Consider the following 18,519-nt stretch of genomic DNA (forward strand, 5'->3'; position numbering starts at 1 on the left):
TTATATTTGGACTATAGTGTATTTTATAACTCAGTTTTCTTAACGTCTATCCTATTTAGATGTTTTTTTTAAATATATTTGGACTATAGTGTGTTTTCTAACTTAGTTTTCTTAACGTTTATCCTATTTAGATGGTTTTTAAAATATATTTGGACTATAGTGTATTTTATAACTCTGTTTTCTTAACGTCTATCCTATTTAGATGGTTTCTAAAATATATTTGGACTATAGTGTATTTTATAACTCAGTTTTCTTAACGTCTATCCTATTTAGATGTTTTTTTAAATATATTTGGACTATAGTGTGTTTTCTAACTTAGTTTTCTTAACGTTTATCCTATTTAGATGGTTTTTAAAATATATTTGGACTATAGTGTATTTTATAACTCTGTTTTCTTAACGTCTATCCTATTTAGATGGTTTCTAAAATATATTTGGACTATAGTGTATTTTATAACTCAGTTTTCTTAACGTCTATCCTATTTAGATGGTTTTTAAAATATATTTGGACTATAGTGTATTTTCTAACTTAGTTTTCTTAACGTCTATCCTATTTAGATGTTTTTTAAAATATATTTGGACTATAGTGTATTTTCTAACTTAGTTTTCTTAACGTCTATCCTATTTAGATGGTTTTTAAAATATATTTGGATTATAGTGTATTTTATATCTCAGTTTTCTTAACGTCTATCCTATTTAGATGTTTTTTTTTAATATATTTGGACTATAGTGTATTTTCTAACTCAGTTTTCTTAACGTCTATCCTATTTAGATGTTTTTTTAAATATATTTGGACTATAGTGTATTTTCTAACTCAGTTTTCTTAACGTCTATCCTATTTAGATTTTTTTTTTAATATATTTGGACTATAGTGTATTTTATAACTCAGTTTTCTTAACGTCTATCCTATTTAGATGGTTTTCTAAATATATTTGGACTATAGTGTATTTTCTAACTTAGTTTTCTTAACGTCTATCCTATTTAGATGTTTTTTAAAATATATTTGGACAATAGTGTATTTTCTAACTCAGTTTTCTTAACGTCTATCCTATTTAGATGTTTTTTTAAATATATTTGGACTATAGTGTGTTTTCTAACTCAGTTTTCTTAACGTCTATCCTATTTACGTGTTTTTTTAAATATATTTGGACTATAGTGTATTTTCTAACTCAGTTTTCTTAACGTCTATCCTATTTAGATGGTTTCTAAAATATTTTTGGACTATAGTGTATTTTCTAACTTAGTTTTCTTAACGTCTATCCTATTTAGATGTTTTTTTTAAATATATTTGGACTATAGTGTGTTTTCTAACTCAGTTTTCTTAACGTTTATCCTATTTAGATGGTTTTTAAAATATATTTGGATTATAGTGTATTTTATAACTCAGTTTTCTTAACGTCTATCCTATTTAGATGGTTTTTAAAATATATTTGGACTATAGTGTATTTTCTAACTCAGTTTTCTTAACGTCTATCCTATTTAGATGTTTTTTAAAATATATTTGGATTATAGTGTATTTTATAACTCTGTTTTCTTAACGTCTATCCTATTTAGATGTTTTTTAAAATATATTTGGACTATAGTGTGTTTTCTAACGCAGTTTTCTTAACGTTTATCCTATTTAGATGGTTTTTAAAATATATTTGGATTATAGTGTATTTTCTAACTCAGTTTTCTTAACGTCTATCCTATTTAGATGGTTTTTAAAATATATGTGGACTATAGTGTATTTTCTAACTTAGTTTTCTTAACGTCTATCCTATTTAGATGTTTTTTAAAATATATTTGGACTATAGTGTATTTTCTAACTTAGTTTTCTTAACGTCTATCCTATTTAGATGGTTTTTAAAATATATTTGGATTATAGTGTATTTTATATCTCAGTTTTCTTAACGTCTATCCTATTTAGATGTTTTTTTAAATATATTTGGCCGATAGTGTATTTTATAACTCAGTTTTCTTAACGTCTATCCTATTTAGATTTTTTTTTTTATATATTTGGACTATAGTGTATTTTATAACTCAGTTTTCTTAACGTCTATCCTGTTTAGATGTTTTTTTAAATATATTTGGACTATAGTGTATTTTCTAACTCAGTTTTCTTAGCGTCTATCCTATTTAGATGGTTTCTAAAATATATTTGGACTATAGTGTATTTTATAACTCGGTTTTCTTAACGTCTATCCTATTTAGATGTTTTTTTAAATATATTTGGACTATAGTGTATTTTCTAACTCAGTTTTCTTAACGTCTATCCTATTTAGATGGTTTCTAAAATATATTTGGACTATAGTGTATTTTCTAACTCAGTTCTCTTAACGTCTATCCTATTTAGATGGTTTTCTAAATATATTTGGACTATAGTATATTTTCTATCTCAGTTTTCTTAACGTCTATCCTATTTAGATGTTTTTTTAAATATATTTGGCCGATAGTGTATTTTATAACTCAGTTTTCTTAACGTCTATCCTGTTTAGATGGTTTTTAAAATATATTTGGACTATAGTGTATTTTATAACTCAGTTTTCTTAACGTCTATCCTATTTAGATGTTTTTTTAAATATATTTGGACTATAGTGTATTTTCTAACTCAGTTTTCTTAACGTCTATCCTATTTAGATTTTTTTTTTAATATATTTGGACTATAGTGTATTTTATAACTCAGTTTTCTTAACGTCTATCCTATTTAGATGGTTTTTAAAATATATTTGGATTATAGTGTATTTTATAACTCAGTTTTTTTAACGTCTATCCTATTTAGATGGTTTCTAAAATATATTTGGACTATAGTGTATTTTATAACTCGGTTTTCTTAACGTCTATCCTATTTAGATGTTTTTTTTAAATATATTTGGACTATAGTGTATTTTCTAACTCAGTTTTCTTAAAGTCTATCCTATTTAGATGGTTTCTAAAATATATTTGGACTATAGTGTATTTTATAACTCAGTTCTCTTAACGTCTATCCTATTTAGATGGTTTTCTAAATATATTTGGACTATAGTGTATTTTCTAACTTAGTTTTCTTAACGTCTATCCTATTTAGATGGTTTCTAAAATATTTTTGGACTATAGTGTATTTTCTAACTTAGTTTTCTTAACGTCTATCCTATTTAGATGTTTTTTTAAATATATTTGGCCTATAGTGTATTTTATAACTCAGTTTTCTTAACGTCTATCCTATTTAGATGGTTTTTAAAATATATTTGGACTATAGTGTATTTTCTAACTCAGTTTTCTTAACGTCTATCCTATTTAGATTGTGATGTTTGTAGGGCAGCAATATGAATACTTCCAATGAGAGACGGAAGGATAAGTAGTCCCTGCCAACATATCATTAAAGAACGGGTTATCTCTTATTTCTTATTGCTTGTCTCCTACATCAACCTCAAAATGTGTGGAAATATTAACATTGTAACTTCGATTCCAAGCAAGTATTCGAAATTTTAGCATCAGTAGAATCGATATTGTAACAATCCGCCAGTCACTGTCCCATAGAGGTGTTCTTGTTCTCTTGTTTATTAATTTAACATCCTCAGCCTACCAAATTTGGGTACTTTATACAAGCGACAAGTCGACGAGTGATGTAAGTAATGAAATTTAATGCAGAAAATATTATTTTGGATGTTTTATCCAACAATTGTTGGTCAAGTACAATTTACTTGCTAGCTACATAGGCTGCTAGCCCTGCTAACATCACTCTGTTGACATTTAGCATATCCATCCATCCATCTTTTTCCGCTTATCCGAGGTCGGGTCGCGGGGGCAGCATCCTAGACGAAGTGGCTGGGGAAAGGGAAGTCTGGGCTTCCCTGCTTAGGCTGCTGCCCCCGCGACCCGACATTTAGCATAGTTTTATTTAAATAAAAAACGACTTTTAAATCAGTTAATAGTTGTATGCGTCCATGTATTGATTTAGATGATGTAGAAATGACGACACATACATTTAATTTAAATAACGTGCTAGTTCAGTGCTAAACGCTAGTTTAGACTTTAAAATAAGAGCCACCCTATCAAAATAAAAGCCTTAGGAAGGGGGTGTCCAAAGTCCGGCTAAGGAACATCAGACAGAGGAATTTGGACCGTACTCAAAATAAAAATATTGTATTTGGATAATCAGGAGTAATTCAATTAATTTAAAACAGATGATAAACTTGTTTATGTATAATATAATATAAAATATTTTTTAGATGTTTTAGTGTTCAGGATATATATTTTTTTCTTCAACCATATATAGTAAAACAGACAACATTGATTAAAATAGAGCACACAAAAGTTCTGGTTGTATACTTTTATTTCATTTCAAATTTGAACAGAATTTTACAGAAGGATAAGGGGTCGGGGCAAAATCGCATGATACCAAAGTCATCCTTTTTCATCATAAAAAGTATTAAAAGTAGCACTGGGCTGACACACACTTATGTGCATAAATAACCACAAATAGCTCATTTGAACGTTAAAAATTGTGAAATCAGTATTTGCTTCCACATCATTGTCTCAGTCTACTTTACATAGAAGGGAAATGAGGTATTAATAATAACATGTTTGGCATTGATTATGGGTCTAAACATATACATCTAGCACTTACAAACTACTTTTTATTTGTGTTACAACATAAATAAGTCATAACTTTACTTGTAGTGAGAAAGTGCCCTCCTCAACAACCAACAATGACTTAACAGATGACAATAGTGTTGCAAAAAATAAAAACTCTGAACACTGAGATTTAAAAAGCTCTATAACTTAAAAAGTGCACAACAAAATGAACATGATAGAGCAGCCTCATTCCCTTGTGCTTCCACAATAGAACTCTTTTTGTCAGTAAGATCCATTCAGACAAACGTCCGCTTTCCTGTTGATTTCAGCATGTGCTGCCCAAACTGTAAACAGACAAAAATGACTAAATTAAGAACAAGTCATGTGTCAAAATGTTTTGTGAAACTACCACCACTTCATTTTTGTAACAATGAGACTCTCATAGAACTTCAAAAATAGTCATTATTATCCTCAACACTGGTACAGTATATCTGACATATTGCAACCTCACAATTATTATTTTTTGTTTTGTTCATAATATTATTAGATTATGTTATTACTTAAGTTTAATTATTTTTAGTCATCAAGTTTCAACTATTATATATGATACAACTTTTCCTCAAATTACTTTTTCAAAATTTTAAGAGACTTTAGAAGTTGTCTTTTGCCTTGAAACATTTTATTCTGACATTACCTAATTACTGACTTTATTTTTATTAGAAAATTATATAGGTTTATTGGCAACACTAATTGGTCCCAAGTGTGTGAATGTGAGTGTCTGTCTGTGTTGGCCCTATAAGGCGACTTGTCCAGGGTGTAACCCGCCCCAGTACAACTGGGATAGGCTCCAGCACACCTGCGACCGCGAAAGGGACAAGTAGTAGAAAATGGATGGATAATTATACTAATATTGATACAATCCTTTTCTCAATATTTCGATGAAAGTCCAACTTTCTTTTATTACTGCAGGTACTGCACAGGCGCAACAAAATGGTACCTAAAATTACAACTTTTTTCTCAAATCATTAACTAACTCATGATAATATTTAGGTTTTATTATTTCGGTTGAGTAGGTTTTTTGTCACATTATGCTATCAAAACCTTTCCCTTTACTTATTCTACCAAAAAGTACTCACTTTTATCAGGATTTTAATATTCAGGTTTTAAAAGACGTCTTTTAAATTAGTTTTTTTTCCTCCTGTGACATATTTAGCATAAAAGTATGACTTTATTCTCATAAAATTGTGACCATTATTATTATTATATTTTGACTTTTATTTCTTCCCATTTCAATATTTTCACTTTATTTTGATGAAACCTTTTCTAATGTACTACTTTGTCTCTTACTATGTCTACATTTTTCTCAGAAACAAATTTAGGTTGTACAATTTCCACGTCAATCTCATCTTTTTTTGTCACATTTTGATCTTTTCCTCTTGAGGTTCAGAATTTCCTAAAACACTACATTAGAAATGTCCCATGTAATTACGACAAAGTAATTCTGTTTAAATTATGTTTTTATTTTTGTAATATTTCTATTTTATTGTAGTAGAATTACTATGTGATACTATGTGTCATAATAGAAAACAAGATTGGGTTTAATAAACCAAACAGTATACGTATCTCACCAGAGGGGTTTGGACTGGACTTTTCACTTCATGGTTGGGTAGTGTGAAGACGTCCCGGTCGTCCTGGTCACTGTCATGTCTGTAGCGGTGTGCGAACTTGCGCTTCAGGGCTTCTGCAATGAGCGTGGCGGCGTCTGTGGGCTCTTTGACCTTCTCTTTGGTGTCCAACTCTGCTGGGCGGCTGCAAACACGCGATATTTGTAACTACACTGATGCGTATATTTGGGAATGAAGTACGCCTCTACCTTTTGACAGATCTCAGCTTGACCTTGTTCATGTCTTTGAGGACGTCCAGCATGCTGGGGATTTCTGCCGTTTTAGACTCTAGCACTGTTGTCTGCCCTTCTGTCTTCTTTCCTCTTCGCTCCTTGATCAGGTCGATGGCGGAAAATGTGCGCTGCAGATTCAGTGGAGGGGGAGGTGGAGGGGGAGGTGGAGGTGGTGGCGGGGGTGGTGGTGGAGGTGGCCCGGTGCCACACGGGGGAGGAGGCGGGTGAGGAGTTGTCCCTGTGGAGACAGCAGAGAACACCTGTTACTACACTGTACTAAATGAGGCACTATGCTGTCATCAAGAAGAATATGTTTGCAATTACATCATTATTTTGTACTGGCCATCATGAGATGCTTGACTTTGAACGTACCCGACTGTGTGCTCTTTTCCTGCGCCAGCACGATTTGCGCTATCTGCGCTCGGAGCTTGGCGAGTTCTGTCTCCAGCGCGCTGATCTTCTGGATGGCCTCGTTGTTGGTGGCCGAGGGGCCTCGGGGGTCCGGAGCCACCTCGCGGAGGCTGGGGAGTGAGCGGCGCCTGGCCAGGCGTGGTTTTCGCTGAGGATTAGACTGCCGGATGCGGAATGCAAGCCCTGTTGGTGGCGGCCCCAAACTATTAAAACAAGACTGCATTAGTTTATATTCCTCATATACTGTATGTTCTCTCAACTTAGATTTGTGTGTGGGGCAGGCCTTTATTTTAATATTGATATCCATCCATCCATTTTCTACCACTTCTCTATTTCGGAGTCACAGGGGGTCGCTGGAGCCTATCTCAGCTGCATTCAGGCGGAAGGCGGTGTACACCCTGGAGAAGTCGCCACCTCATCGCAGGGCCAACACAGACAGACAGACAACATTCACACTCACATTCACTCATTAGAGCCAATTTTAGTGTTTCCAATCAACCTATCCCCAGGTGCATGTCTTTGGAGGTGGGAGGAAGCCGGAGTACCCGGAGGGAACCCACGCAGTCACGGGGAGAACATGCTAACTCCGCACAGAAAGATTCTGAGCTCGGTATTGAACTCAGGACCTTCGTATTGTGAGGCAGACGCACTAACCCCTCCTCCACCGTGCTGCCCTAATGTTTATATCATTATTATTGTTAGAAAGGTTCCCAAACTCTGTGCTACCTTAAGAGACTATTGTGAGCAGTCCACCTTAAGACCGCAAGGCATTGTGCGGCGCGCTTATTCATTCTAACCAAAACAGAGCACAGAGTGGTGAATGCCAGTCCTTTACATTTGCTGCCTGTATATATATCTACAACTTGTAAGATTCTATAGAACTGCGGTACCTGGTGCGTCACTGACGAATGTAAGTTCATTATATAGTTGTTTGACGCGCAGCGTGCCTTGTTTGGAGCGTCTAGACAATGTATTTCATGTACCAGTCCTTTATCTCTTCAAAGAGAACATTTCGGACATTTTGTGCCTTTGTACATGTAAGCGAGCACCTTATCCTGCACGGCAGGTCACAAGCACCAAAGATACGTACCTTCTGTAGCGTACAGTGACACCTTCTGGTCTAGTTAAGACATTTAAGTTCAGTTAAATGTTGGTATGATGTTATTTGAGTGTTTAGTTTGATGCTATCCTGTAATGTATATGGCAGGGCTTACTGTTTACTGGTGAAGCTACTGTGTACTAAATGTCAATTATTACCGGTATATGCTATATTTTGTATCCATGATATATTATTACACTAAGGTGATATGTACTATTACTACGTAGGATATGGTATTCTATACTAATTGGTTATAATGTTCTTATCTGTTTACTGCAGAAGCACCAATACTTAACAGTGTTGTACCATTCAGCCAATCCATTGTCACCTGCCATGCCTGTCAACCTGCCTACTAAACAAGTAAACTGCCATATGCCAAACGAACTGTCCTGTCCATTGTGTCCTGACCGACGCCCCGGAGGCGAATGAGACTACCTTTATAGAACCTTACAGTCCTTTATAACTCTCCACAACAATTATTATTACATTACAATTTTCAATAATATAATTAATTGATCCTTTTCCCACAAAATAATTACACTAAATCAACGTAACATATAAAAATACAATATTTATTATACTAAATATATGTATAATCATTACTGGTGTATTGATCAAACGGCCACTAATCAAGATTGGACGATTTTCGTAAAAAAATCTGATCAGCCATTAGCGATTAATGCCTTTAACGGCAATCCCCTCTTAACACTGTATTTATTTTTTAGTTCCATGGTTGACAAGCTAGCAGCTAATTATGTCTCCCCATACACAGTGTGGAGCCACTCCACTAAGCTAATAATAATCACCTCTTTTATGACAAATAAATTGTATTTTTTAGTATCTTAATGGAGGACAAGGCTAAACATGTTAACAGCCAGAACACGCATGCTAATAGCTAGGCTAACAGCAAAGCTAGCTAGAGAGTAGTTTTTGGTTTTCAGTTACCGTGAACTATTGACTTTGTTTTGCTCAAACAATTGTAAAGGGAATAAGGAAGTATTTTAAATAGTGTGTTGCAGGGATGTCAAAGTATGAACAATTCCTATCACGGTTATTGTGACCAAAATTATCACTGTTTGTTATTAACGCCGTATTTGTAATTGGGCTCACAATTAAAAAATAAAAATAATGTAATTTTAACCAAGTTTTATTTAAAAAAATATTCAAAATAATTTCCTTTGAAGCAGGAACACTATTGTAGATAAGAACACTGTTTTTAATGTTGTCAAATTGAATGTGCATATGAAAGCAAGAGAAGCATTATCAACAAAGTAATATGGCAGAAAAAAATACATAAATAACTAAACTAAATGTGAAAATTATGCAAGATAGCAACTTATGGAAGTAAGAGATAAACAAAAACTAATTTAAGAATTTTGCAATATGGCACCTAATGGTCATAAGACGTTACTCTGCTTTTTGTCCATCCATCCATCCATCCATTCCTACCGCTTGTGCCTTTAGTGTTCATTTTAAGGGATCTAGTTTTATACATAGGCTGCACGATTATGGCCAAAATAATAATTATTATTTTGATCAATATAAATCACAATTAATAATCAGGATTATTCATTATTTTTAGTCAAACAGTGTTGTGGTGTGACCATGACACCATCATGTAATTTGTAATGTCTAATAAAAAAAAAAAGCTACAGATAAACAGTATCCATATACTGTATTTAAAAACAAATATCTGTGTTTTTGTTCATTATTAGTATCAACGTGTCAGCTTTTTCCTCATTACATTGCTTCTATATCTATTTTTACATTTTCATTGAAAGGTATTTTTTTAAGTTATGTCCATTTTGTGTACATTGACATGTACATGTACATGTACATGCTGTATCGGGACATATCTCATAAGAGTTTGAGCAGAAATATGTTGTATAGAAATTAACTTCACACCATAAAATATTAACAAAATGCTATGTCACGTGAATGTTTTTTTTAAGGAATAACATTGTGAAATGAAAAAAACACAAGTATTTAAAAAAAAACATGGTGTTTACTTTCTGATGCCCATAGAAAACACAAAGCAGTTTGGCCTATGAAGATAAAGTCTAATAGACAAGCTTTGTTCTTCAACAACACCTTGTGGTTCAGTGAAACAGTTTGGCCAACAAAAATAAACATGAGTGATAAGTCAAACATCTAATACACAATCTTTGTGCCTAACTGAAAATTCTGCATGTTGACACTTCACAGCTTGAATTCAAATCAATGAGATGACAAAAACATTTTAGTTAGCATTGATGTTATTGGAACACTGACAAAGTTAGCAGTTAAATAAGTGTAGAGTGACCATCCCAGTAAACAAACGGCAAGACTTTATTAACAAGTTGTGGCAATGTTTCCTACACATCGCCTGCTGCTTGGTAACTTTCCGCCACAGCAGCTGAGTGAAGACGCAGTGTTTTCTCTTCTGCAGTATACCGTATTTTTTGGATTATAAATCGCTCCGGAGTATACGTCGCACCAGCCGAAAATGCGTAATAAAGAAGGAAAAAAACATATATACGTCGCACTGGACTATAAGTCGCATTTTTGGGGGAAATTTATTTGATAAAATCCAACACCAAGAATAGACATTTGAAAGGCAATTTATAATATATAAAGAATAGTGAACAACAGGCTAAATAAGTGTACATTATATGACGCATAAATAACCAATGGAGAACGTGTCTAACATATGGTAAGAGTCATTCAAATAACTATAACATGTAGAACATGCTATACGTTTACCAAACAATCTGTCACTCATAATCGATAGATCCCATGAAATCTTCTTCTTCGATGTCGCTTCTAAACAACTCTGCCAACTCCAAAGGTATGCGCCGCTTCCTCTTGTCGTTTTCTGCTGCATATTTCACTACGTCCAGCTTGTAATCAGCAGTACATGATTTCCCTTTTGGTGCCATTTTTGTTCAGCCCTTCTCAGTTTTTATAAGTCACCGCCAACGATGAAATGATCATTATTGTCACCGACGTCCCACTGGGTGGGAGTTTTCCTTGCCCTTATGTGGGCCTACCGAGGATGTCGTAGTGGTTTGTGCAGCCCTTTGAGACACTAGTGATTTAGGGCTATATAAGTAAACATTGATTGATTGATTGATTTTAATAGCTACGGCAGTAGCATATAGCAGTTAGCATTCCATGACCCACAATGCACTTCTGCCATGACCCTCCCCCGCCGAATTCTTATTGGTTCACGTGTGTGTGTGTGACGATTGTTGATGTGTGTGTGACAATTGCTGACATTTTCTTTGTCTCTTCCGCAAATGAGATAAATAATATTATTTGATATTTTACGGTAATGTGTTAATAATTTCACACATAAGTCGCTCCGGCCAAACTGTGAAAAAAACTGCGACTTATAGTCCGAAAAATACGGTACTTTTTGCATGGGACAAATGTGTCTGTTTCTAAAATTGTCCAAGCATGACAAAAAATGCACCCCGAGGCTCCACAGTAATGAATTAACGAGTGAAATTAAGTAAAAAGAAGCAATCGGGTGCCATTTACTCGGAGGGAAAATCTCCAGAGAACAGTTGTGTAACTGCTGCACTGTTTTTAAAAGCCAAACAGCGCAATAGCGTGCATGTGCCGGTGATGTTGTGACTCGGTTTCCAGCAAGTGAGTAGTGTTGCCTAAAATGCTTTAATAAATGACAGTTTTTCGGTAACTAAACATTTAAATGTTCTGGAATTTTACCGCAGCCGAGTGTGAAGCGACCGGAATGAGAATCAGCACCTCCAAGTCCGAGTCGATGGCTCCCACCCTGAAAAGGGTGCCATCTCCGGGTTGGGTAGGAGACCCTGCCCCAAGTGGAGGAGTTCAAGTACCTAGGAGTCTTGTTCACGAGTGGGGGAAGAGTGGATCGTGAGATCGACAGGCGGATCGGTACGGCGTCTTCAGTAATGCGATCGTTGTACCGATCCCGTTGTGGTGAAGAAGGAGCTGAGCCGGAAGGCAAAGCTCTCAATTTACCGGTCGATTTACGTTCCCATCCTCACCTATGGTCATGAGCTTTGGGTCATGACCGAAAGGATAAGATCACGGGTACAAGCGGCCGAAATGAGTTTCCTCCGCCGGGTGGCGGGGCTCTCCCTTAGAGATAGGGTGAGAAGCACTGCCATCCGAGAGGAGCTCAAAGTAAAGCCGCTGCTCCTCCACATCGAGAGGAGCCAGATGATGTGGTTCGGGCATCTGGTCAGGAGGCCACCCGAACGCCTCCCTAGGGAGGTGTTTAGGGCACGTCCAACCGGTAGGAGGCCACGGGGAAGACCCAGGACACGTTGGGTAGACTATGTCTCCCGGCTGGCCTGGGAACGCCTCAGGATCCCCCGGGAAGAGCTAGACGAAGTGGCTGGGGAGAGGGAAGTCTGGGCTTCCCTGCTTCGGCTGCTGCCCCCGCGACCCGACCTTGGATAAGCGGAAGAAGATGGATGGATGGATGTTTACCGTTATATCTCTAGTGTGTTACTATTGTTACATTGTCGATAGCACTCACCACAAATACATTAAAAAATGCACAGTTAATACATGTGATCGGTATTGGACAATCTTACTCATGGATGATCGGTATCCGAATGACAGCATAAAAAAAACCCTGATCGGAAAATCCCTAATAATTATATATATTTTCTGATTATGAGTATTTTGAGTGTCAAAACAAAGAACATTCGATTGTTCGCAAGCTGTTCTTCTCTTAAAACTGCACCGCAAACTTTAGCGTTACAGATGCCACCTGTGCTTTACATGAGATTTTCTGCATAGCAGTAACAACATTCACCTGGTTGCAACAAAGCTAATGAATACAACCTGTTGTGAGGACAGGACTTAGCTCACCGAGGTCTGCCTACGTTGTCTTCATCGTCTTCCTCCTCCCCCTCGTCCTGATCAATCCAGGAGACGTCAGCGAGAGAGGCCACAGCAAAGTTGTTCCTCCGGCTGAGGACACCTTCATCCTCAGTGTATGGACAGAGCTATTGAAAAAAGACCGACCACCTTATTAGGAAAATACCTTGGAAAATACCACATTGTATTATCCAACTATTGACAAACTAATTGTCTCCTCACTGACATATTTTTGTTTCAATGTAATTGGAGAATAGCTGTTTGAAAGTGCAGCTGAGATAGGCTCCAGCACCCCCCGGCGACCCCAAAAGGGACAAGCGGTAGAAAATGGATGGATGGATAGAAGTTTTGAACTACTATGTTTCCATGCCTCATGTTGAGACTTAGTCAACAGCACCTGTGCTGTATTACATCGTTAAGATTAATCTGCAATCAATTCTACAGTAAAACATCATTTTATAAGTACAAAAAAAAAACATTAACATAAAAAAAATTTAATTTCATTTTTTTTATTTTATTAAAACTGACATTGTGAGGACATTGTTATAAAATATTAAATTTAACAATGGGAAAATGCCAAAAAATCTAAGAAAAATGTCATTCTTTTGTAAAAAACATTTTGGATTTTTTTTTTTTTTTTTATGGTTGACAATGTAGCAAAATAGTGTTATGTTGAAATATACTAAGGAAATGTAATTGTGAAGATATATTTTTTCAAGATCCATCATCTTCCGCTTATCCGAGGTCGGGTCGCGGGGGCAGCAGCCTAAGCAGGGAAGCCCAGACTTCCCTATCTCCAGCCACTTCGTCTAGCTCTTCCCGGGGGATCCCGAGGCGTTCCCAGGCCAGCCGGGAGACATAGTCTTTCCAACGTGTCCTGGGTCTTCCCCGTGGCCTCCTACCAGCTGGACGTGCCCTAAACACATCCCTAGGGAGGCGTTCGGGTGGCATCCTGACCAGATGCCCGAACCACCTCATCTGGCTCCTCTCGATGTGGAGGAGCAGCGGCTTTACGTTGAGCTCCTCCCGGATGGCAGAGCTTCTCACCCTATCTCTAAGGGAGAGCCCCGCCACCCGGCGGAGGAAACTCATTTCGGCCGCTTGTACCCGTGATCTTATCCTTTCGGTCATGACCCAAAGCTCATGACCATAGGTGAGGATGGGAACGTAGATCGACCGGTAAATTGAGAGCTTTGCCTTCCGGCTCAGCTCCTTCTTCACCACAACGGATCGATACAACGTCCGCATTACTGAAGACGCCGCACCGATCCGCCTGTCGATCTCACGATCCACTCTTCCCCCACTCGTGAACAAGACTCCTAGGTACTTGAACTCCTCCACTTGGGGCAGGGTCTCCTCCCCAACCCGGAGATGGCACTCCACCCTTTTCCGGGCGAGAACCATGGACTCGGACTTGGAGGTGCTGATTCTCATTCCGGTCGCTTCACACTCGGCTGCGAACCGATCCAGTGAGAGCTGAAGATCCCGGCCAGATGAAGCCATCAGGACTACATCATCTGCAAAAAGCAGAGACCTAATCCCTAATCATTTTTTTAAGATATATGTTTTAATTATTGTAGTAGTCAGAGAAAACTAAAGTCGTAAAAGACAGAGAAATGTCAAAATTTGACTAAAATGTATCCATTTTACTGAAGTCGTAACATTACAGGTAAAGCGTTGTCCATGTTCCAAAAATTTTTTAAATCAGAAGAGTTACACAAAAAGTTTGAACTGTATGAAAAGTAAGTCGTAATACCTCAAACGCAACAATATTCATAAAGGGGATCTTGCACTTTCCTGGAATTTTGCCTATTATTCTCAATTCCTATGTAAGGCAAGAACACACGTTTTTCTTTTTTTATGCATTCTAAATTGTAAATAAGCGTTAGCAAAAATCAGCTAAAAATGGAGTCAATCTAAGTTCCTCTATTACACCCACAAAGCCCTCCAAAGAACATCTTAAAACCCCCAACAATACCCCACTTACAATTTGTGACCTAAGTATTAACCATGTGATGTTATTTTAAGCGCTAACGTTAAGGACTTATTTTTAGCCACGCATTAATCACAGAGAGGTAACTAGCTTATGCTGCTATATTGTGCCTGTGAGCTGGTGAAAGTTAATTCTAGATTATAAATTATGCCTCTCACCTGGATAGTAGAAGATTGTGGTCATAAACCGAGAAATTGGTGAACTTTGACAGCCAATTTACACCGGGAGATGACGAGAAAAACATAAAGAGACGCTAGTTTGCGTCCACCTTTTTTTAGTGAAGTGAATTATATTTATATAGCACTGTTCTGTAGTGGCTCAAAGCTCTTTACAAAGTGAAACCCATGATCGGAGTGAGTGGTTCTCAACCTATTTTCAATGATGTAGACCCAGTGAATTTTTTTTTTATTCAAGTACCCCCTAATCAGAGCAAAGCATTTTTGGTTGAAGAGATAAAGAAGTCAAATACAGCACTATGTCATCAGTTTCTGATTTATTAAATTGTATAACAGTGCAAAATATTGCTCATTTGTAGTGGTCTTTCTTGAACAAACAAGTGATTCAATTATAAATAAAGATTTCTACACATAGAAGTAGTCCACTTAAAGTGCCCTCTTTGGGGATTGTAATAGAGATCCATCTGGATTCCTGAACTTAATTCTAAACATTTCTTTACAAAAAAAGAAATCTTTAACATCAATATTTATGGAACATGTCCATAAAAAATCTAGCTGTCAACACTGAATATTGCATTGTTGCATTTCTTTTCACATTTTATGAAATTACATTAATATTTTGTTGAAGTATTATTCAATAAATATTTTTATAAAGGATTTTTGAATTGTAGCTATTTTTTTAGAAAACTTTAAAAAAAAAAATCCCACGTACCTCTTGGCATACCTTCTAGTACCCACAGGGGTACACGTACCCCCATTTGAGAACCACTGATCTAAGTTACATCTAAACCAGTGTGGGTGGCACTGAGATCAGGTAAGTAAAGTATCTTTCCCAAGGACACAACTGCAGTCACTAGGATGGCGGAAGCGGGGATCAAAACCAGGAACCCTCAAGTTGCTGGCACGGCGGCTATACTAGCCGAGCTATGCCACCCTTTAATTAAGCCTTTGTGAGGATTATGTGTATACGTCATCTAAACGGAAAGATATGAACATCCCATCAGTTGACATCCCAGTGAGAGCAGACGATGTGCAGTAAGTGTTTGTTTTTTTATGATGGTTGTTGTCTCTCATGAAGTCTGCATGTTTTAATTTTCAGTGTTGTTAATGGAAAATGCAAACGTCTATGAAATAATGAGTTTACAAAATAAAAGCACCGCCGTATGCTTACAATGAGCAAAATACGTAAGGATTACATGTTATTATGAGTGTGCAGTACATTACATATATACTTACATCATGTATATAAAATGATGGCGGTGTGTAGGCAGAATAGAGTGACTCCTGACTTGATTGTAAGCTGACTTTTTCTAATGTTTATTTAGAATGCATAAAAAAATAAAAACATTTGTTCTTGTCTTGCATTGGAATTGTGAATGATAGGCAAAACTCCTCCAAAAAAGTGCAGTTCCCCTGAAAGTATCAATTATCATTGCCATGCCTAATATTTAAACAGGAGAAGTAAGCAAGTATGAAAAACAAAGAGAATTGACATGGAACTGTAAAGGGTAATAGTTATAGTAAAGGCTTCCATTGTTGCAAGTAGCTACACAAACTGACCTAGAGCCGACATACTGCATTCCGCATAGCAAGGGAGCGGAGCTGGAGAGGAAAAGAAAGGAAGAAAAATAGGGGGGGAAAGACAGAAAAATAGTAGAAAGTCACAACCACGGCATGTTTATATTTTAAAAGTAGAAAAGGTACTGCTGATACTGTTTGTATAACCTCTATTTTATTGACAGCATGTACTGTTTATATTTTAAAGGCGTACTGCACTTTTGTTTTTAGGAATTTTGCCTACCGTTCACAATCATTATGAAAGACATGACATGGCGGATGGATTCTTTTCCAATGCATTCTAACTTATAAAAAAAAGTATGCTTACAGCGGAGCCAATGGGAGCTCCCCTATTCCGCTTATAAAATCCGCTAAATAACCATTCAAAAAGCGCCAACAATACTCCACTTACATTTTGTGACTTGACTATTAACCAAGTATTAATGATGTTGTTATTGTAAGCGCTAATGCAGACAAACTATAGCGGGGCAGTGATATGAACACTTGTGTCTGTTTACATCAATGACTGGTCAGCTGTTTCCTCACGTCCCTGCTCCCTGTAAGTTTATTGTAGATCATAATTTATGCCGCTCACCTGGATAGAAGAAGGTTGAGGATGTATTCCTACAAATTTGTGCACTATGACAGCCAACTTAAGACTCTGAAATGGCGAGAAAGACACAAAGACGCTTGGGTCCACCTCCCTTTAGTTTGGAGGATTATGAGTCTTTCTACATCTAAATCAGAAAATATGAACATCCTAGCAGTCGGTATCTTAATGACAGTAGACCTTATACAATAGTGATGTTTTATTATGTTTGTTGGCTCTTATAAAGTCTGCAGTGAGCAGTAATCGGTAAATATTAAATGTTATTATAAATTTGGCCGTTAACTACACTACATATATACTTGCATCATGTATCTAAAACCTCAATGGAGGTGTATGGATGTGTTTAAGGGCTTTATAGGCAGAATAGAGTGTGTTCCATAGGCTCAGATGTAAATGCCCTTATAATCAAATTCATGAAATATTTAGAATGCATTAAAAAAAATCTATCCGTTGTCATGTCTTTCATGATGAGTGTACAAATAAAAAGTGCAGTTCCCCTTTAAAAAGTCAAACCAGTCAGACAACAAAAGCTTGGTAAGGGGAGGGGACAACTTGGCTGTGTCGTCAACTGTAGAAAAAGATAAGAGAAGAGGCAAAGAAAATCTTTAAAAAAGAAAATCCACCTGGAAATGAACCCTGGCACACGGTTTTAGAGGAAGGTTGCTCGCTATTCTCCTGACAATACTTCTGGAGGACCCATATTGCTTGGCTGATCCAAACGCCTGTCCAAAAAACACAACGTATTAATTAAACTGAAACACAAAATGAATCCAGCACACACACAATTGAATTCAATTGGGAAAAAAAAGAGCCACCTACCAGGTCCATTTCAATGTGCTCATCGTGTTTACTCATAACTTTTGAAGTACTGGCAATGGGTACACATGGCCAAATACTGGCGGCATCATCATCAAACACACACCTAATGAACAAACACGTGATAAAATATATTACTATTCATATTTTATACATAATTTTATTATATCACATTATGATTTGTGTTTATCTTTGAAGTAAGAACAGTCATTTGATTGGCAACACTTAATTGGCCCTAGTGTGTGAATGTTGTCTGTCTATCTGTGTTGGCCCTGCGATGAGGGGGCGACTTGTCCAGGGTTGCCTTCCGCCCGATTGTAGCTGAGATAGGCACCAGCGTCCCCCGCAACCCCAAAAGGGAATAAGCGGTAGAAAATGGATGGATGGATGGGCATTACTACAATTCGTTTAGCAAAACAAAAGGCTACATATGTAGAAGTACTGAACATGATTTACATTTATACATTACTAACAAAATAAAGAACCAAAAAGTTTGACAAATATTGTTAATCGAACACTTTTTGACTAGTTTCATTTAACAGCGATAAAAAGAAGTGAGACTCGTATC

General features: G+C 36.5%; 1 protein-coding gene across 1 annotated transcript; it reads right to left on the reverse strand.

The window, feature by feature from the left end:
* Positions 1-4,275: 4,275 nt before the first annotated feature.
* LOC133548203 (mitochondrial fission regulator 1-like) lies at positions 4,276-18,109 on the reverse strand. Its single transcript, XM_061893515.1, has 7 exons — positions 17,955-18,109; positions 17,759-17,857; positions 12,791-12,927; positions 6,805-7,046; positions 6,409-6,670; positions 6,164-6,344; positions 4,276-4,879 (listed from the first exon to the last, which is right to left on the reverse strand). Exons 1-7 carry the CDS (start codon positions 17,988-17,990, stop codon positions 4,832-4,834), a joined length of 1,005 nt encoding a protein of 334 aa, XP_061749499.1. The 5' UTR covers positions 17,991-18,109; the 3' UTR covers positions 4,276-4,831.
* Positions 18,110-18,519: the final 410 nt, after the last annotated feature.

This window comes from Nerophis ophidion, unplaced genomic scaffold, assembly GCF_033978795.1.
Source record: "Nerophis ophidion isolate RoL-2023_Sa unplaced genomic scaffold, RoL_Noph_v1.0 HiC_scaffold_483, whole genome shotgun sequence".
Classification (NCBI taxonomy): domain Eukaryota; kingdom Metazoa; phylum Chordata; class Actinopteri; order Syngnathiformes; family Syngnathidae; genus Nerophis; species Nerophis ophidion.

Bases quoted from the DNA above. Each gene is read 5' to 3' on its own strand.
- LOC133548203 (XM_061893515.1), bottom strand. From the start codon at position 17,990: ATGAGTAAACACGATGAGCACATTGAAATGGACCTG. The intron at 6,671-6,804 runs GTACGTTCAAAG...CTGTCTCCACAG, and splicing joins GGAAAAGAGCACACAGTCGG to GGACAACTCCTCACCCGCCT. The intron at 4,880-6,163 runs GTGAGATACGTA...GTCTGTTTACAG, and splicing joins GTCCAGTCCAAACCCCTCTG to TTTGGGCAGCACATGCTGAA.